A 21,223-nucleotide genomic window follows, 5' to 3' on the forward strand; every position below is an offset into this window, starting at 1 on the left:
ATCTGCCAGATTTGGAGGCAACTGCCGAAGACGGAAGCTAACAGGTACCAGCTGCTGGTCTGCGATCAACCAAGAAGTGACGCAGAAATGACGAAGATAGTCGTAAACCGAGATGTCGAACTGACCGGAAGTCGTTTACAATGATAGCCACGACGTCCTTAGGAGCCTCCTTCCAGAGATGTATGCGACGGTTTTCAATCTATTTGCTGGAAAGTGTGGAAACATGTTAACTGATAAGTGAGACAGGCATTCAAGACAGCGCTGTCCATCGAAAGTCAGGAAGCAGACACCCCAGCCACTGGTGCAACCCGATCGAGGACCGACAAGAGGCCAAAGCTCAGCAGGGTCAAGAAGATGTAAGGCGGGGAAGTAAGGTCGCTGACGAAATTGGGAGGGCAGGCGAAGCGAAGTGACACTTGAAGGGGTGTTTTGTGACGTTGGTTTGAATCGTGACGTTTGGATGGTTCGTTGTGACAGGACTGGTATCGATTAGCATGTAAATAAAGAGATCAAACTCCCATGTATGTACAAGTACTTTTTGTGGATGAGAGTGAGAAATCATTATAATCAAATCAGTGGCATACGTTCCCTCACCACGGTGAGGAAAGTGTAACCAGCAACGTTTAGTAAAATAAGTTGCCATTATGCAAAAATGCAGCAATAAACACAAGCACGGCTAGTCGATTGCTTCTTTATAAGTTTCATTCACATAAACCAATATTTTTTGTTGCCTGTGAGAGGAGATATCGAAATATGGGCACGATATATTCGGTTCTGTTTTCGGCCTCTTACTGCAGCCACCGGAATCCTGTTTCCAATCCAGTACTACTGTTATCTGTGATGAGTGTTAATCAGATGAAGGCATTGAAGCTAGCTGCAATAGTTTGAGAACTTCGGAAAGATGTCATAAGTTTTGCAAGTTTCTAAAAACGTGATGTCCAGGTTGCATTTTGCGGCCTTCTTCTCATGATCGATCAGTTTGAAAACGTCTTTGAACGTAGATCTTCTGTGTGATCTCTTGATATGATCGAAAAGTCGTTCATGTTTTGGTCGTAGAAGTAAAAGAAACTTCACCAAAAGACAGCTCAAGGCAGTAATCATATTCCAGACCGGTTTCGGCACGTTTAAGCACCATCATCAGTGGGCATACATGTTACATTCATGATACATGACAAAACAAAGTTAATACAAAAAATCGTAGTTCAAAATTCACAAGTCGTTACATCGTTTAAACATTCGGATCAATCGCTACATTCTTTTAAAATCGGTTGATGCTCTCAGTTTGAGAATGTTTCTAGTTTGAATTCTCTCTAGTTTGAGAATGTTTGGGGCAGGGTAACAAACGTTTGCATTGAAGCGCTGTTCTCGTAATGGCCAACATATGGTGAATACATATCGTGGTATCGACTGGTCCTTGTGGATGATGCATGTAGAGTAGCTGATTAATTTATCCCGAGTGCAATAACTATATAGCTCTTTGCTTTTGTATAAAAGGTGACAACAGCATTGTTTAAACTAAGGTGTTGTGTATATCTTACCATCAACAAACGATTCAAAATAAAAATTAACTAAATTCGCAACTGAATTCGCGACAAGTAGATACATGCATGTACCTATTCATGTCTGGGCATCGCTCCGAACGGCGAAGAGCCTCCGCGCTACCCATCCGGCCTAATCCGTGCCCGGCCGCCCAACATTTGTTGGGTGGCCGGGCCGCTGGCCACCCGCTATTCTTACAACCGTCTTTGATTTGCGAGACCGCTCCCCCCCCTTAACCTGAACTCCGTGGCGGAGCCACTGGGCAAACCTTTTTTTTTACTCTACTTAAAAAAAAACAATCGCGCCAGGGCTATGACGAAAAATAAGTAGCCTAAATCCGATGAGAAAACAGGATTTGGGGGTACCCTAGGTTTCGAGGACACACAGGGCGATGAGCGAAGAATTGTCCCCCGTCCCCCCCAACCAAAAGTCCGTGGCGGAGCCCTTGCCCACGGTCAATTCATCAGCAATTTGATCCGTCTAATTTCTGGTGTGTGTGTAGGATAATTATCTTACTTCAATTTGAGGAAGAAAAAAAAACGCAATGCGTAACGCTGTGCAGACTGTTTGAATACACATGCTGGTGACTAAAAAAAAATCCTGCTATGCGTGCACAATGAATGCACAAACGTGTGTTAACACACATGCTGAATGTTTTGTTCCACGATTGGTAGTACCGCGCACCTAATCCGCGCCCAGGTGGACCTCTCAGTCAACTTCGCCGTAGTGGGGGTGGGTCGGGGGGGGGGGGGGCTTTTAGGCCGCACCATGCTATCACGGAAAGTAAGCAAGCTAAAAGGACGCGGTGAAAAAGCAATAGATAGTTCGCTATAAGATCGTTCAGAATTATACAGGTCATTTTACCTGACCTTAGGTCACCGATATCAAAATTCGGAGATATACAAATTGTTGGTACTGATTTCCTCATGCAATAGCCCAAGTTTCAAACTTCTGGGTTGTAAGCTGTATGAATGAATGAATCACACAACTTTTTTTAGGCATGGCCACTTAACTTTCTGGTAGTGGTGACCTGACCTCATGTGACCTGGGGTCAAAAATTAATTTGACAAACGATGCGAAATTGATGTATCATATGCTATACCAAGTTTCGCGGCGCTGCTCGCCGCGGTTTTCTTTACACACGCAAAAAACTGGAAGGTGTGGCCAAAAACCCCCACTCGGGCGAAGGCTAACGTGACCTACTGTTAACGCCAGACCCCTTGAGACCCTAATTTTTCGCGATTACTTTTAAATGCGTGAAGGAATTTCAACCAAGCTCAGGACATGGCCGTTTCAAGACAGGCCGAAACTTTTACAATTTAGATATTTTATCGCCATTTCAATATTTCAGGCACTTGTCATTGACTCGTAATGTTAACTGTTTTTCCATCCTGGATAGAGGCTTTCTACGTCATATGACATTAGGCTCCGCCCACGACTGCGGCATTGACCCGTGCCCATCAGCGACCTCTGTACAAACGACACCCCTGCCATCTGTGAAGGACTATGAATTTCGCTGACGCTTCACGTACTATGAGTCAATTGCAGCAGACGGTCAAGTAAATGTTAGGCTCTTGTTGACTCTTGTATATAGGACCAAGAGGACCATCACTCCTCAACCTACTACTCAGTCGTGCTTCGAACAAACGTTAACGATTCCTAACAAATACGATTTTCGATGTAGGGTATCTGTTTGAAATACGAGCGAGCCGTATGATGTGAAGCTCAGGCAATTAACTTATTATTGCGTTGTTCGATGGTTGCATAGCGATGTACAAATCGGCAGCTACTTGGTGACATCCGACATCCCATTATCGCATTATCTGCAACGCCATAGGCTTTAAATACAGGTGAATATTTCCTAACCTTATGTCAGTTATATGCCATCTGCCCGTCATTTGCAGCTTATAAAAAAGAAAAAATATATCAGCGAACATATCAGCATTGTAGAAGCAATGCGCATTGAGCATTTATGACTCCTTAGTCATCATGTCGCTCTCTGGGCACTGTCAGCCAAGACGCTACGCACAACTCCGCCGGCTTTCGGCACCGCTCGACCGTCGCCCGTCCCCGCTCCCCGCCACAGCGAGAGTGACCGCGCGTCGGCCCGAAACCGCCGCAGGCCAAGACCACAGAGGCGGGGCTTAGCTGTGACGTCATAACGTATCACAGGCTGACTGGTGATAGCCTCTACACACCGGATGAAAATCTTGCTCGAAATTTAACATTACGAGTCAATGACAAGTGCCTGAAATATTGAAATGGCGATAAAATATCTAAATTGTAAAAGTTTCGGCCTGTCTTGAAACGGCCATGTCCTGAGCTTGGTTGAAATTCCTTCACGCATTTAAAAGTAATCGCGAAAAATTAGGGTCTCAAGGGGTCTGGCGTTAACAGTACACTAACAACACACGCTGGCAGCAAACAGGCAGCGATGTAAGCTTTTTCATATGCTGCAGCAAAGCCTAATGACAAACAAGGAGGCATAAAGTTTGCAATATCGTGTCAGAAATGTTGCCATAAAATCCAATCGCGCATGTGAAGACCGTCTGATGAGTGCACGTGATGAGCTTTAGGCGTTATGATAGCAGGTGTGTTCTTCAATAAAGCTGCTCATTCGAGACACTCACCGAAGTTTCATTATATAATTCTGTTCGACTCATTGACGGATGCAGCTCGAGATAAGGCCGGGTGTTGTGGAGAACAATGGATCCGATGACTTAAAACTTGCAGAACTTAGTGCTTGGATCACTGGCGGATCCAGGGGGGGGGGCCACCGGGGCCATGGCCCCCCCCAAAAGCCTGAAAGGGGGGGCCAACATATCTTTTGGCCCCCCCAAAACGCTTGGAGAAAAATTAATGTGAGAAGGTTGCGTAGTAGATACCTACTAGAATCAGCAGCGTGATTCAATAGCGTAGAGAAAGTCAGGGGCGCGGGAACTACTTTCAGACTGGGGGAGCACACCATAATAGAGATCAACCTAGGGTCCCCCCAAATCTAGTTTTCTCACCGGTTTTAGGCCACTTATTTTTCATCCCTTGGCTTTTTCAACAAAAAAAAGAAACAGTTGCAAAAAAGGACGGTATTCCGTTTTAAAGTTGTGGGGGCACCGCCCCCACTGGCGGATTCAAGGGGGCCACCGGGGCCATGGGCCCAAAAAGCCTAAAAGAGGGGGCCAACATATCTTTTGGCCCCCCAAAACGCTCGAAGAAAAATTAATGTGAGAAGGTTGTGTAGTAGATACTTACTAGAATCAGCAGCGTGATTCAATAGCGTAGAGAAACCCAGGGGCGCGGGAACTACTTTTAGACGGGGGGGGGGAGGTCACACCATGATAGAGATCAACCTAGGATCCCCCAAATATAGTTTTCTCGCCGGTTTTAGGCCACTTATTTTTCATCCCTTGGCTTTTTCAACAAAAAAAGAAAACATTTGCAAAAAGGAGCGGTATTCTGTCTGAAAGTTGTGGGGGCACCGCCCGCACGGCCCCAGAGTTGGGGGGGGGGGGGGCAAGCTGCCACCACTGCCCCCTCCCCCCGGTTCCCGCGCCTATGGAGAAACTACCGGGTTTACTAGCTTCTTTCATAAAGTGTCGTCATGTCTTATCGTCACCCGAGAAGGTCTTATTGCATAAATATCGATTGAGCTGTCAAGTTAACAAACTTGCTGTGGCAGCCTGACCTGACATGACCCGGCAACTTTTCATTCACGGAATATGCGCAATAAATTTTTTAGGAAAACTCACTGAGTTTTCGTTGAAAAAAAAAACTTGTTTTGTTTCGTAATTGTACAAGAAGCATATGAGGGACCTTTTTGTCCCTTCCTGCGAAACGGTAAAAGACTTATTTCGGTCACAGCTCAGGCCAATCTCTAAGGGTCAGTCGGGTCACTTATTTCTTAAAAGGGTCCTTACGGCATCCAAGGACCAATTCCGGCTTTTGAGTGCGCCACATCAGCATTTGATGCTACGACAGATGTCGAAATCTGAATATATGTTACAGGCCGTACGAAAATTCGGTCCGTTTGCAAACGGCCTGGCCCAGTCAGGCCATATGAAACTACCTGAAAACACCGGCCGTTTGCAAACTATGACCTGAAATATCAGACCGTTTGAAAACGACCTAGTTAGTTTCGGCCTAGCGGATCCAGGGGGGCCACGGGGTCATGCCCCCAAGCCTGAAAGGGGAACAACATATATTTTTTGTCCCCAAAAACACTTAAAGGGACTGTCCCACCTTCAAAAAATTGCTTTGATATACTGTTCTTGTGTTGCAAGACATAGATTAGGGGCCCCTGTACACGAAATTGGCAAACATTCGGCCCATAGTTGGCTAATTGTTTAAAAATTCCAATTTAAAGCTTTTGGATCGATTACGTCATATGATTGTTTTTTTATCGGGCAAAGTTTTTTTCCTAGCTGCCAAATCGGTGGCACAAAGTTTTGTTACGCTTCTGCCGCGAATAGTACAAACATTGCGCATGAAATCAAAACTCAGGAAACTGGTATTTTAGTAACATGCAAAGTAACACAAACATGTTCAATGTTCATGGAAAGGATTGAAATGAAAATTGGAAAATTGAAGCTTGAACTTTGTCAAGAAGAAGGTCGCAAACTGCAAAGAATATCAACAAGGCCTTATTTATCATTTTTAAAAGATTATAGAATGGCATATTATAGAATGCTCCCTAATAAGCAAAAGCAAGATATTGATGCTTGATTATTGATGCTGCCCACAATGTCTTGGGCACATGGATGATGGAAGTGAGCTCAACTTCAATAATCAGACCTAAGAATCACAATGGATATAGCCATGAGCCAGACTGCAAAGTATGGCAATTTTGTCCAGATGTCAGTGCAGACTCCTTCGTCTGGTGCGGATTTAAGTGTAGTGCGGTGTGGATTTGCTTTGGTGTGGTGCAGATTTAGTGTAGCGGGGTGCGAAGTGTTCTCTCAGCCCCCTTTGGTGTGAATTTTCTGGCTCAGTTTGCAGGGTTTGTGTAAATTTTGAACTTAGGCCAGTGCTCCTTGGCGACCTGCGAGCCATACTCTGCAGTACTGGCCTGGGCCCATGAGCAAAGTAACATAATATCAGTAGGCGGAACTATGGTCAAGCGTACCCATTTTCGGGAACGCATTTTCGTTCCCATGTTTGGGAACGATAAACCCAAATATGGGAACGCCATGTAGGCATTATTTAAAACAAGAAAAAGAACTGTTAAATGACGTCCAAAAAATATAAAACGATCGTGAACCGCCTGATAGTTGTCTCAATATTGTTGGGAAAGAGTTTGATATTGTAAGGCCCATCGTAGTTTCAAATCGTTCCCCTATTTCTAAAGCAGTCCATCACCCGGGCCGCGAGCCCAAATTTGGGAACGCTGTCGTACACTGGCGCTGCAAGCGTTCCTTATTATGGGAACGGCGTACCCAAAATTGGGAACGATTTCACCGACGCCTTTCAGGGGCTCTTTTCATTAACAAGCATCACGTCCAACGCCGCAAATTATTGTTAACGCAACAATCATCAGATGACCTTTCCGGCAAGACCGTTGCATGTTTCGCCCGGTCTTCTGCGCTTTTATTCCCGTCGATCTCGCAGCGGGCACGCCCCCCTCTGCAGGATTACGTAATCCACAACGCTCAGCGATGTTCAACAAGGTCTTCCATACCTATATCCACCGTCCGCGCCGAGGGTGGAGACATGTCAAGCACCTGTCTGCTAATCACCGAGAGTTGACGAGCACAAGAAGTATCCAAAAATGGGAACGCTGAATATGTTACACCCTCAAAACACCTAGTCCCAATGAAAATCTAGTTTTTTCCTTTCTTAATGAGTGTAAGTGGCAAAAGGCCTGGTAGGATGGGCACGACGTATGATCGAAATCAGCATAAAAATTATAAATAAGCCACACAGAGCGACCTATATCAGAGAAATTCCCCCAACCGATCATGCTTAGAAACGCCGAAGACAAAAACCACGCTCATGACACTGCTTATAAAACAACGCTAAACAGCTAGCATCCAAATAAAATATGTCTTTCAGGGCTGATAAAATACAGCTGAATGATTTTAAACCACTGAAACTGAGTTTACAACAGTAGTTCGGTAAAATCACTGACGTTCCACGCGGTCGATCGCCCCGACACCAAATGTCAACAATATTACCTCGGGACTGTCCGCGTGTTCGCTTGCATATGTCATCATCTGGTGTCGCTAGAATGAAACTTCATAACCAGGCGAAAATTATTATACTTGACCTCAAAATGTAAAAAATGCTTCATTTTCCTTAAACTTGCATGTTAAATGTCGTATAACCCATATTTCCACCATTCTGTCATTTTTAAAAAATCATTAAAAATATCATTCCACGGTCAATTTCCTTGTTCCACGGTCAGATTAAAGATAACTTTATGGAGATTTAGTAGATACTTAAATCAGCGTGCACTTTTTTGAGACGTGATGCACTTTTGAGTTTTAGTGGGCGAACGGCCGAAAAATTGCCTTCCGTTCTCATAAATGGGAACGCCCGTTCCCATATTTGGGAACTCCGTTCCCAAAAATGGGAACGTTCCTATATTTGGGTACTCATGACCATAGTTCCGCCTACTGATATAGTCTGTTCAAGATTCAATATAATAAGTCTGCAAAACACATTCCAGCAATTGTAATTGAAGCAGAATGAATTGTAGTGACCTGCATTTGTATTTTTGTTGTGTCTGTGAAAAATAATAAATATACCTACTTATTGGAAAAATCGTGGCCTTTCAGCACATTTGGCAGAGTTGTGTGACTCTGATGTAGTGGCTCATGTGGAACGCAACAAGCTGCGGAACAAGCTTGAATAGCATTTTGCCTCAGGGCTATCTGCCAGAAACATTTCATCTGCATGAATTTATCTACAGGCAAGTCTGACAAATTTGTGGATTAACTGGGGACCTTGTAAGCCTGCATATTAAATTCTAGCCTACCAGCTCAGCCCTATCCTCAGTTTCAGCATTCAGCATGATAACAGTTCTGATCAAGTTCTGATTGTCACCACTGAGACACCAATGGAGTCCTCTGAAATTTTGCCTTTTAATTAAATTATTTGTAAGAGTTTCAAGCTATATTTAGACCAAACATTTCACTCTCAAAGATCTGCGACCTACCCCACTCGTCCAGTAGGATGCCTGGCGCGCAAGCCGCAAACAGTCCAGCAGTGAGCTGCCAGCCGGCACGCAAGGCAGCAGCAGGCAGCGGCAGCAACGGCAACTGGTGAACACGTCTTGGACTGCAGCCACGACATAATCTAGGCTAGCGTCTATTCAATTTGTCCATGTACAAGTCCCACAGCTCCTGCCCGAGGTGCCCGAGGTTGCGCAAGTCAGGGAACTGACCAACCTCCAGCCCAGGCATGGTTCACTGACTCAAGATATTTCAACTGACCAGTCAGAGTTCATGTTTTGCAACTTTTATCCAAGTTATTTGTAATTGTAATATTCTAAACTGAATTTTAGTCATGACTTCATTTTTCAAGAGCTACAAAGAACACACCTTCCCTGTGCAGCACGTCTATTGTCCTAACATTAGTCACATAGTTGCAAGAAGCGACTTGAATGCGGAACCTGCCTGTTTTGAAGCCCTGTTGTCTGTTGGGTGACACTGCACAGAGGTAAGGATGGGGTGTGATTTTGCTGCTGTTTGTCAGGTTCAATATGTGTGTCAATGATCACAAAGTACTCTAAAGGTTTAAAAAATGCACAGCATGGCCTAACAAAGCACATTACCTAGGTTTTGACAAGCAGCGCAGTGCAGTCGGTGACACACCAGGGAAATAAGCTAAAATTAGAGCACTCTATTTATTGCTCCCGCTACTTCACCGTCTCCCATAGGGTCCTGTGTTGAGCTGGTGTCGAGGCTCTAAAAATGACGCCGATTTTTGCACCCTTCTCACGAAAACCGCTCGGACCGCCTGGAAACCAATTGTTCCGCTCTAAAAATTTCATGATCGACGGGAAAATGAATGAGGAAAAGATTGGTCCTGAAATAATTCTGAACTCCCTGTAGAACATATCGAAATATGGCTGCAAACTAGGAGCATGTCAAAATCGACAAAACAATACAAATAAACTTACAGGGATTTTTTTATTTTCCATGCATCTGTGTATGAAATCAGTCGGTTTTTCGGAAAGATCATCTTCTGTTTAATAAATAATTCCACAATTGCAATCGAGAAAAAAAAAACATTTCCGCTGTGACAACAGTTTTGGCATTGTGCCAGTAGTGTGGCGTGCGCGGTGCTGCGTGGTCGTCGGGACGGATTTGTGAGTATTTTCGGTGTTTTAAATGGTTGATGGCCATTTGAACCAGCTTCATATTATTTCCTACAAATTTTTGCATCAAATTATTGCTTTGAAAGACCATTGAAACCCCTTATCTCTTCATGAAACACGATCATATTCATCGTCGACGAAAATGGCGCGGGACTCCATGTGCATTCCGATCGAAATAAATCGTAAATTAGATAATATTCGATGATAAGTATCATATTCTAGTGACACATTTTCATAAAATAAGGCATAAACTTTGCAAGGAAGTCAACATTGGATAATTGGATTCTTATTTTGCTCACATATCCTTGTAGTAGTCAAATGGCTCAGTTGTTAGATAGATGTAAGCATATGTTTTGGCTTGATGTTTGCTGTGAAACCACCCAGCCACTTGCTGGTTGAGTGGTTTTCTGATAATTACCTGATAATCATTTCTCCTTTTCCTTAAAAGAAACTAAAATTCCTTTCAAAGTAATCCATTTTAAGGAAAGGCGGCTTGCTCATTGGCATTTCATGTTCTTGTTTTGTTATTGCTGGCAGTATTTTGATACAATATTGCAATATGAATTTTTTGCAATAATAAAACCTAAGACAAACTTAGTTAATGCGTCAAACACCCAACAGAAAGATTGTGAGTCCTTGTGACGTGAAGTAGAATATTCTATGAATGTGTTATATAGAATATGCCAAATATTAAATTAATAATTATTTGATACTGATACCTGAGCAGGTGAATTATGCCACAATATAATTTCATTTTCTGGTTTTGAAATAGCCGGCAGTATTTTACTTCAACAAATGTAATATACATAGAATACATGTTGTTATGTTACCTATGTTAAAAGTTTAATAACAGCCAACAGAAGGAGCTGTTTCAGCAGATAATGTTTGTACCTTATGCATTACCTTTCTTTTCTGCAGGACCATGCTTCCGCTGGGTGGTCGACATTTGCCTCCTGAAGAAGTTGAGCAACATGAAGACCACCAGATGAGGTGTCTGCAGTTCATGTGGAACTCTGCAGACTACAAGTGTTATGTCAACCACAACCAAAGTGCTGTGATCATGGAGGCATGAACCTCATGACAACACTTCAGATTTGCAGTTGAACCAAAGTGTGATTCAAAACACCTGTGGCATCTCACTCAATGTGTGAACAGTGTGATTATTGTGCAGTGTTCAGCTGCAACTAAGACATTTATTAGTGACTTGTTTTGCAATTAACCACCAAAAGCATTTTTTGGGCTGGCTGCTGTAATTTGGTTGTGCACTGCGCAATAGTGGTACTGTTTTGTCACTTGTCAAGTTGTCAGTTGTGCATGTTGCATGTTTCTCTTCCCTTGGCCCTCATTATCAGTTAAGTGGTGAATTGGCATCACTCAGTCTCCTCAGATCTCCATTGACTGTCTGTCAACCACCTAACTTGAGATGGTATTTGCTAATAGTGTCAGAAAAGAAGTGATTGTAGACATTTTTAGGAATATGAGCTCCGTTTCATGCGTGTTCCAGTGGTCATTTTGTCACATGTCCCATAGTGTAATAAATGGATTGGAAACTGTTGTTCCCTTTTGAAGGTACCCACTCGCGGATGCAGAAAGCGTTGGGCCTAATTATTAAACGCACCCTCCTATCAGCGACGCACGAAATCGACAAATATCATCCTTTTTTAGAACAGGAGGAAACGAAAACTTGTGAACATAGCTGTACCTACAACAGTGCATAAGGAATTGAAATTCTGGGAGTTTTTGAAATTCGGAGAAACTCAAGTTGTCGACAGGTATGCCCCCTTGCACGTCAAAGACCGCCTAAAAAACAAACGTCTACAAATGAAGGCAGTATTCGTATGTTCGTTGTAATTGCAGCAGCCTAGCAACATGTATTGCGGTCCGATGGCGAATTGCACTCGTGCTCAAAAACTATGCCGGTAACTGCCAATGCACTTAGGTCATAGGTGAGGAGAGGAAGGGTTATGTCATATGTCAACATCATAGAAATGGCTTCATCTGAGCTGTGCCTATTGTACATAATTCAACCAATCTATGCATTTTGTTTCTTGCAATCTACTCATGCTTTCACTCCAGCTTCAGAGTAATCATCCCATATTGTACGTCTTAAGATATTGATTTCTATGGCGGTTTGCAATTACTAGCCACGTCTCACCTCAGTTTGGTGGCCCCGCATCGGCCCACTCGGCCGCTCTAAAATTGACTTGCGGAGGAGGATGGTGGCTTTTATTTTAGCTTCTCCGCCGACTGCGGGGAGCGCCGTCGCCGAGGTAGGAGCAATAATTAGCTTATGTTTGGGACTAATTTCCACGCTTAATTAACATTTTAATGTTATTTTAATTAATTCATGTTAATCCTTGACGCATTCTCTTTCTATTGATACCATCCACCGGTCTGAGAATTACTGCCTTGCTGCGTAAGGGCCGATAAAAGATCACGCTTTTAGGGGTATCTCTTCAACATGGGGCAGGAGCAATAAATAGAGTGCTCTAATTTTAGCTTATTTCCCTGGTATGTCACCAACTGAGTGACTGTGGTACAAAGGCCCAGTCCTGGTCCCATGCTCATGTTAGTAGCTGGATCTGCTCCCAGGAAACAAAGGTAAAACACTATTGACAGCTTTAAGATGAAATCTGCAGGAAAACTAAGCCATCTATAAAATCTAACATAAGCTTAAAAGCGCAACAGAGCATTTCTGATTCAACGTGCAGCACTTCCGCTTTCATCCGCCATCAGCAACTCAGTTCAAAGAATGATGCATTACATCACTAAAATTTATTTCAAAATACCTCTGCATGGTGTTTACACAAACAACAGTTCTTTACTAGACATGGTCGACCTCAGGCCACCCACACTTCAGCAAACAGGGTATTATCAATGTTTAACGGCTCAAGGTTAGTCGTCTTGGATGTTCAGAAATAAAAAGGTGAACATTCATTGTCTCTTCCTTATTTGTCACCATCAATAGATTGTGGACTCCTCAGAGCATGTCTTGATTATGGAGTTGAAACAGCAGTGAGCAAATCATTTATGATTTTGATACTATGATTAATTTCAGTGAGTTGCACACTTGAACTTGACACCTGCCCTGCCATTGATAAGTTCATGGCTCTTGCATTCTTCAGTCACATGTAGGACGGCCTCTTAAATATTTAAATACAAAAATAAAAATACTGCTAGAATTAGAAGACTATTAGAATTAGTTTGGCATATCAATTTAATTCTCCACCTCGTGGCGCCGGGCGCTGTTCCAAGAGGCGTTGTTATTTTTCAAGGTTTCAATAAAAAACAAGTCGACAGATACAGAAACTTCGGAAAAGGCGGAAACGTCACAGGTTTTAAGTGCCAATACCAATACATTGTGGCACTTATTTGCACAGATGTCAAAATCAAACACGAATTTATTTGCGATGAAGTAATTGCTGGAGAAACGGTTTTCACGACTCTGATTTTCAAAGAACGCCCATCAAGATGGCTATCTCAACTCAATTCTAATGTTAAGGTGGGACAGTCCCTTTAAGAAAAATGAATGTGAGAAGGGCGTAGTAGGTAGAGAGAAAATACCGTATCATTAAAAATCTGTGAGCTTGATAAAAGTGTTGGTCTTGTCTTCACCCAAGAAGTTCTTATTGCACACTTTAACCATGGATGAAAGAACCTTCATCCCCTGGTTCTCCTTCATCCATGCTTTAAAGGGACTATCCCACCTTCTAAAATGTTGTTAAAACCAGTTAAATTGTGCCCGACTTTATAGATTGGATGACCAGGAACACGGTTCTGGCATTTATTTTTCATTAAACATCTTAAGCTTCCCATATTCCAAACACAAACTTTCAAATATGTGACGTCATGTAGGGGTTTCAAGCATCGGAACCGGCAACCTTTTAATGGTTCCCCCCATGTACAGACATTACGTTAATCAAAGTTACTCTACAATGCCCGCCTGCCACCCGGGTGTATTAAACTAAGCGGCCCGTATGATTGTTCGTTCACGTTCACCGTGTATCAGCCCGGCATCTGCCTTTACCCAATTCAAAGATTTGGCTCACATTCCCATTACATTGTATTTTGGGTCTCGCGGGACGAAGTGTCATTCTCTCGGATCATTTTCCTCACGCACACTATACACATCACACTTACAATCGCTCACTCATATACGCCACGCGCCGCGCCGATTAATTATAATTTAGATGGGACTGTCCTGGATATAAAACGGGAGTGCCCACCGCTATTTGCGGCGGGTCGGAAAGCCAAATGAAATCCAGGACATTTGTCGGGGACTTCCGCAGCGCCTGGGCGCTGCGGCGTTAATTTAGGGGGGAGGGAAAAGTTCGCTTACCGAAAGATGTTGCCCCGACGACACCGCACTGGCAAATGCCTCGAGAGACGGGCCCGCGAGTCCCAGGTGCCGGCCAGCCGCAGCCTTTCACCCGGCGGGCACGCCTTTCCCGCCGGAGGCTATCATACGGCGGACTGGCCTTACACGCACCCTGGTACTCCGGCCCGCCGCTTCTCTCCGACGTATGAATTTTGCCCTTACATAATAATGCCCCCTCCCTCGAACGGTCAAAAAGGGGTCCCCTTACTCTCCAGGTGAAGTTTGCGCTATGATCTATAATAATAATTATCCTGCCTGAATCATTCATACCACATACATCCAACTTACATCAGTTCATTACACTCGATCGCCCAGTCCCAAGCTCCCTCTCAATGTTCGTCCGTGTCCGTTCTCCTGCCAATCGCATCACACGCTTGCCGTATTGTTCGCCGCTCCAATCCGTAGCCCGCACTGATCCGCTCGCCCGCATCACCTCGAGTTCCTTCCGCTCCTTCCTTTCCGCCCTGAGTCTATCCGCGCTGCACAGGCCGCCTCGAACGGCGGCGCGCGATGCACAGCCGGGGGCGCACGCTGCTGCCCATGGCCGGTTGTAGCGGGCGGTGGACACCTGGATAGATGGCCGCCTTCTTGGGCGGCCGTACCTTCATCCCAGCGCCACCGCCACAGTCCGGGACCTCCCGAGCTGCAGCTACTGCCCCCGTTTGTAAGGTGCGTGCTCGCGCGCCGCTAGGTGTCGTGGCGACCGTCTCCTTCTGCCCAGCCCGCCTCAGAGTTGGACGGCTCCCGCTAGGCGTCCCGGGGTCGCGCCACCAGGTGGCGGTGGCGGCGGCGACGGCGGCGGTTCATGGGCGCGGGTGGTGCGCCGTGCCCGCCGCCTGTCACGCTGCCGCCAGCTTGGTACGCCACCGGTATAGGGCGTCGATCAACCACCAGGTGGCGGTGGCGGCGGCGACGGCGGCGGCTCATGTGCGCGGGTGGTGCGCCGTGCCCGCCGCCTGTCACGCTGCCGCCAGCTTGGTACGCCACCGGTATAGGGCGTCGATCAACCACCAGGTGGCGGTGGCGGCGGCGACGGCGGCGGTTCATGGGCGCGGGTGGTGCGCCGTGCCCGCCGCCTGTCACGCTGCCGCCAGCTGGGTACGCCACCGGTGGAGGGCGTCGACCCCCGGGAGCTGTCATGTGGCGCCTCTGCACGGCCGGCACCTGAAGCTGCCGCTCGACCATATGCTGCCGCGGATACTCGGGCCGCTGGTTCTGGATCGGGCGGCTGTCGACAGGTGGTTCGGCTGTATTCCAGCCCGTGCAGAGCCGGCGGGGCCGTCAGGTCGGCCGGCCCGGCCGCCGTCACACACTGTACCGCCGCGGCCATTGGCACCGCGGTTTCCAGTGGGGCGGCCGCAGGCTGCTGACCGGCGCGGTGGTGAGACGGGCCGAGCTCCGCCGCCCGCCGTACTGCCGGGGGCTGGACGGGACGGCTGGCGGATAGCGCGGCCTGATGGCCGTATGAGCGCCGCCGCTCCCGTCCTGCCGCGGGCGTTATCGTCGCTGGAGGCGGGCGGGCGGAGGTCCGTGGGCGAGTGCCGCCGCCCCGAGCTGGCGCGGCAGTAGTAGCCGCGGGATCGGCGCGGGGCAGCGGGCATTTTGGGCAGCGAGATGGGCGGTAGAGCGTCGTCCCTCCCGCCGCGGCTCTTGAATGCTGCGGCGGACCGGGAGGCGAGGTGAACGGCCGGAACGGCGAGGTCAGCAGCCGAGCGCAGCCGCCCGTACCGCCGCGGCTCTTGAGTGCCGCGGCTTCCGGGCAGCCGCGCAGACGGCTGGAGCGGCGGGGCGGCTGGCGTGCGGTGCGGCGAGTTGGAGAACGGATCACCGCCGTCGCCCGGCCCGTACGGCCGAGGTCTTGGTCGCCGCTGGCTCCGGGTCGGCGGCCGGCGGACCGGGCGACATGCCTGTGGGAGAGCAGGGGCTTTCCCTCCCCTCAATCATTCTGGCCCGTACATAACACACATACACACATCGCGACACTCTGCGGCATACATTTTTCTGAATCATTAACACTTGCAGCCTCGGTTCACATGAAATCTGACTAAATGTAGTTACCTTGTTACGCTTCATCTGTTACAGCATTCACTATGGGGAAAGGTTTGTGACCGTTCGATAATTTTGAATGGGAATGTGGATTTTTATTAATGACAGCGAAACCTCGAACCAGTCCACCACCATGTAGAAACTAGTCTAACCACAGTTGTAATACAGCATGCCTAACCCAAAACCGGGCCGACATCCACCACTCACGTTAGCTGGTGGTCTCACACATCCATGCACTCCCCGCTCTCATTCGTCTGTTTCTCTCTCTCTCTCTCTCTCTCCCCTCTCTCTCTCTCTCCCTCTCTCTCTCTCTCTCTCTGTCTCTCTATTCTCTATCGCTTACTCTCTCTCTCTCTCTCACTCTCTCTGTTCAGCCTTCGTCTCTGTCTCTGTCTTTGTCTCCGTCTCTGTCTCTGTCTCAGTCTCAATATCAGTCTCAGACCCTGCTCTTTCACTCACAATCCGTCATCCCTCCTCCTCACCAAGTCCATAACCCTTTTCCCGCGTGCGCCCCAAACATACCTCAGTAATTGGCCGCGAACACGTGATTTGAGCAAATGCGTCGTGATCCTCGGACCTTGATGTTCAGCGGATAGGGTATTCCGCGCCTGACTGGCACTTGCTCGGTCATGTGTTCGGGGCCAACATTTCCATGCGCTCGCTCGCTCAGTCGTTTGCTGTCATCTGATCGCTCCCTTATTCCGTCACGTCTCCTTTCCTCCGCCGCATCGTCCGTCGTCTCTCTCCCTCGTCATTTAAACTCCCCTCCCCCGGTCATACTCCCAAACCCCGGTCATTGTCCCCGTCCCACACCCGCGCAAACACATTCCCTCCCCAGCCCGAGACCCATCCCTCCCCAGTGCCCGGACAAACACAATCAAACGCCTGCCTTGCCCTCCCCCAGCCCCGTCCCTCCCCACGACCCACGGCGCGGCGGCGGTCCACCCCTCGCGTGCCGACCGGCGCTCTCGGGCGCTTCATCGCACGACTCTCTCTCTCTCTCTTTCTCGCGCGACTCTGTCTCGCACGACTCTCTCGTGCGACTCTCTCTCTCTCTCTCTCTCTCTTTCTCGCGCGACTCTCTCGCACGACTCTCTCGTGCGACTCTCTCTCTCTCTCTCTCTCTCTTTCTCGCGCGACTCTGTCTCGCGCGACTCTCTGTCTCGCGCGATTCTCTCGCACGACTCTCTCGTGCGACTCTCTCTCTCTCTCTCGCGCGCGCGCGACTCTCTGTCTCGCGCGACTCTCTCTCGTGCGATTCTCTCTCTTGCGCGCGCGACGCATTCTAAATATACCCATTTCTTATACATTAACACATAATATGCCCTCCTACACTCCCCCTTACATAAACCGCCGGCAGTGAAGCACGGCGGCCGGCCATGACCCCGGTTCGCCGGCTCCCCACGCCGCCGATGAAAGACGACCCCAATCTCCTCACACCCACACTCATTAAGCTACGCCCCACCCCCTACTTCAACCCCCCCTCGCGCTTGCACCACCCCATCGCCTACCATCTCCACCCCACGCGCACCGTCAACATCATTATCAAATGCCATCAGCCGGCGGGCGGCGCCACTTCGCCATCCTCCCCTCGGGGCAGGATGGCCAGTGGCCGTTCTCCCGCTCTACCTGCGCCGGTCACTCTCTCTCTCTCTCAGGCCCTCAGAGGCTACCCCTCCAACGGGTGCTGAACCGTCCGGCGGAGGGATAGACTGTGTGGCTCTGGCCGGGAGGGTCAAGGACCCGCCCGGGTCCCAAGCCGCGCGGTGATTGACTCCCCCCTCCCCTCGCGTCAGCCCACGAGGAGTGGGGACTGGCGATCACGCGGCGCGGATGGGCGCGCTAGCGCACCAAGGCGCTGCCTTCTCCATTTACGAAATGGTAATGGTTATGGTTATTGATGATTGGGCGGCGTTGGTCGGCCTGCCCCGCGCGATGCGTCTCTTCACGCGATTCCGCGTCACACATGGCGACCGGCCGCGAGCGGATATATTGGCCCCACGACTGTGTCGTCGGGAGGTCGGGACGATATTTTATTGAGAGAACATGCTCCCGACATGTGTTCGAATCGGTGTACGAACGACCAGGGACCGCACCCGGGCGTCATTCACCGCTCTGCGCTCTGCCAGTACGCATCTCTATTTTTTTACATCATGTGCAACATCTGCCGGATCCTCGGGTTCGTGATGGTAACGCTTCTGTGCCTCGGCCTTCTGGGACTGGTCGTACCAGTCCTATTCAAGCTCTCCGGGCTGGAGCCTCAGGTAAGCATTGAACTGGCCTGTCCTTGGGCCACTGATCAATCAGTTTTCACACGGGTACGGAATACGGATATAACGTCCCCGCTCTCGCGTGGGCACATTATATCGATATTTGGCCCGCCTCAGCACACGTAGGCGATGTGTGTTTGACCGTCTATAAGTTCGTGGTTTGAGCCTTATGCTCCATGTACTACACTAGTATCTACTTGACTAATGAAATGAATATAATGACGCTCGTATTAGGAGACGCCTCATGCATCATGCGCACGCAGTCATAAATATGCAACAATGCCGGTCGTTTTGGCTCATATTTATGGCGTGGCATGATAGCATGCACTCTGGTTCTGTATCTACCTGACTAATGAAATGAATATAATGGCGCTCGTATTAGGAGACGCCTCATGCATCATGCGCACGCAGTCATAAATATGCAACAATGCTGGTCGTATTGGCTCATATTTATGGCGTGGTATGATAGCATGCACTCTGGTTCTGTATCTACTTGACTAATGAAATGAATATAATGGCGCTCGTATTAGGAGACGCCTCATGCATCATGCGCACGCAGTCATAAATATGCAACAATGCTGGTCGTATTGGCTCATATTTATGGCGTGGTATGATAGCATGCACTCTGGTTCTATACGTGCATTATATGCACGCTTGTGTAAACACCTGCCAATGCGCGAGTGGATTGACACCTGTTCATGGCGTGATATAATAGCAGGCACTTTTTGTGCATTATGCGCGCGCCGGTTTAATCGCCTGCCAATGCATAATTGCATTGACACCCGTTTATGGCGTGGCATAATGGCACGATCCTACTCATCATTGATGTTCAGCCTCATGTTTGCATGCATATGATCACAGCGGTTCATATACATGTCGTCACCGACACCAACGGTTAAATTTTGTACGTGAAACTATTATGATTGTTTTCCCTGCCTTGTAACCCGACTGCCCGATCTCATCGGTCAGTAGCCTTGTCCCGAGTTCAGCCTTGAACCCCCCTCGTACGCCCATCCTCTGTCCCTTGCCCTCGGTAATTTCAGGCGGAGCCGCGGTGTTTACTTCAGTTTGCCCCTCGCCCTTTGTTCGCCCGCTCGGACGGCGGATGTCATTGACCCCTCATTTCACCTTCACAGATGGAGATCGTGGTCAATGCCACCCGTGGCTTACGGGCGGGGCTGGAAAAACAACACCAGCAGATCCAGCGGATCGCCGCCGAATCGGCCCGGCTGGAAACCCTGATGGATCACATCAACTCGACCGCCCGCGCGCTTCAGCGGGTCGAGGCGGCGCTGACGCTGGGCTAGCGTGCCGGCCCTTGGCTTGTGATTTACGCGTTGTTCGCCAATACACCTGCCCCCCCCGGATCGCTGTGTATCTCACTGAGTCGCTTGGGGTGATCGAGCTAACGAGCACGGGGGCGGGAGGAGCGGCGCGGCCGCCTTGAGGTTGTCTCCCGGGGCCCGTCGTCATCCGTGCCGACATAGTCGATTTCTCGTATGGTAACTGGTGGAGCCGGTAGTGGCCGTCTCGTCGGAGGCAGAGGGAAGGGAGTGGAACCCGCTGGTCCGGTCACTGGCCGCAACGGCACCATTTCAGTTGACATGTCAGCTGCCCTACTGCCGGGACGGGACTCGGGCTCACGGGACCCCCTTTTCCTTAACAGCCGCCAGCGCGCCAGCCATAATCCGATAACTCCGACCCCCACCAGGAGTACCGCCGACACACTGACTGCGGGCGCGAACGAGGGGGCGTGAAAGGTTCGGTGAAACGTACTGCGGGCGGCTTCAGATTTCAATTTGCGGAGGGTCGCCTCGTATTCTTTCAATGGTAGCTTTAATTGGGATGATTTGGCGATGGTCGCCTTCAATTTTTGATTTATTTCAGCCGGCACCGCCGACCCTGCTGTAATTGACTGCCAGTGGTCCGCCTCGAGCCGCGGAAACGGCCGATGTACCGGAACCGGCACCCTGTATCGGGATTGCAGGCCGAAGGTGGCGGGGAGCTCTACCTTTCCGTGCAATCCACTACACCCCTCCGGTAGCTGGAGCAACCCACCGTTCGGATCAAGAGGAACACTACTGTGCGTCTCTTCTCCGTCGGGCGGGCAGAAAACTCGCAGCATATGGGTCGGGTCGGGACAACTATAAAGCCACTGATTCTCTTGAACGTGTTCAAACAGTGTAAGATTAGAAATTTCCGCCGTTTGCGGACAAATATCCGATATGTATTTGCTTTGGAAATATATAGCGGCAATGCAACTAGCCGGAGTAACATTCGACGAGAATTTAAACACGCTGGCTACGGCCGTGCACATATGGTCAGAGAGAGATTTAAACCGGGGATGAGCACCCGTTAGACATTCATAAATGTTCGCCGTGTTTGTCGAAAAGTAGCGGTCCCCCGACACGGCCAAAAGGGGGTTACCGACGTCAAATCGGCCTGTTATGGGAAATCCACTCGGACTCGCCACGCGTACCGAGCGGAATTGATAAATTTGGAACGTTTCCCGATGAATTGGAAATTCGAGCACCCCGTAATATGGAGAGACTCCCTCCTTGATAATCACAGTGATTGTAGCGGTGGACAGAGTTGACGCCATGTCTGATGGGGAGGCGGAGAAAGAGTAGGAGGGCGGTAACGATGCTCGTGCTTCTTCCATTATAGCGCGGAATT

At 48.6% G+C, this 21,223-nt stretch overlaps 1 protein-coding gene across 4 annotated transcripts in view; it reads right to left on the reverse strand.

The window, feature by feature from the left end:
* The window catches only part of LOC122373022 (protein white-like), a 56,999-nt gene that overhangs the window by 19,571 nt on the left and 16,205 nt on the right, over positions 1-21,223 (reverse strand). Inside the window, exon 1 of one of the 4 annotated variants that reach the window (XM_043350748.1) lies at positions 9,308-9,326. The exons of 2 other annotated variants lie outside the window; for them this stretch is intronic. Coding sequence is in view for 1 of the 2 variants with exons in the window: in XM_043350745.1 (XP_043206680.1) it covers positions 14,193-14,499 (307 nt within the window). In the remaining variant the exon portion in view is untranslated. Of the gene's footprint in view, positions 1-9,307; positions 9,327-14,192; positions 15,223-21,223 lie in introns of those variants that run through there. One more of the 4 variants, XM_043350745.1, reaches the window with a different exon arrangement.

The sequence above is a fragment of the Amphibalanus amphitrite genome, unplaced genomic scaffold (genome assembly GCF_019059575.1).
Source record: "Amphibalanus amphitrite isolate SeventyFive unplaced genomic scaffold, NRLGWU_Aamphi_draft 001432F_arrow, whole genome shotgun sequence".
NCBI classification, from domain to species: Eukaryota; Metazoa; Arthropoda; class Thecostraca; order Balanomorpha; family Balanidae; genus Amphibalanus; species Amphibalanus amphitrite.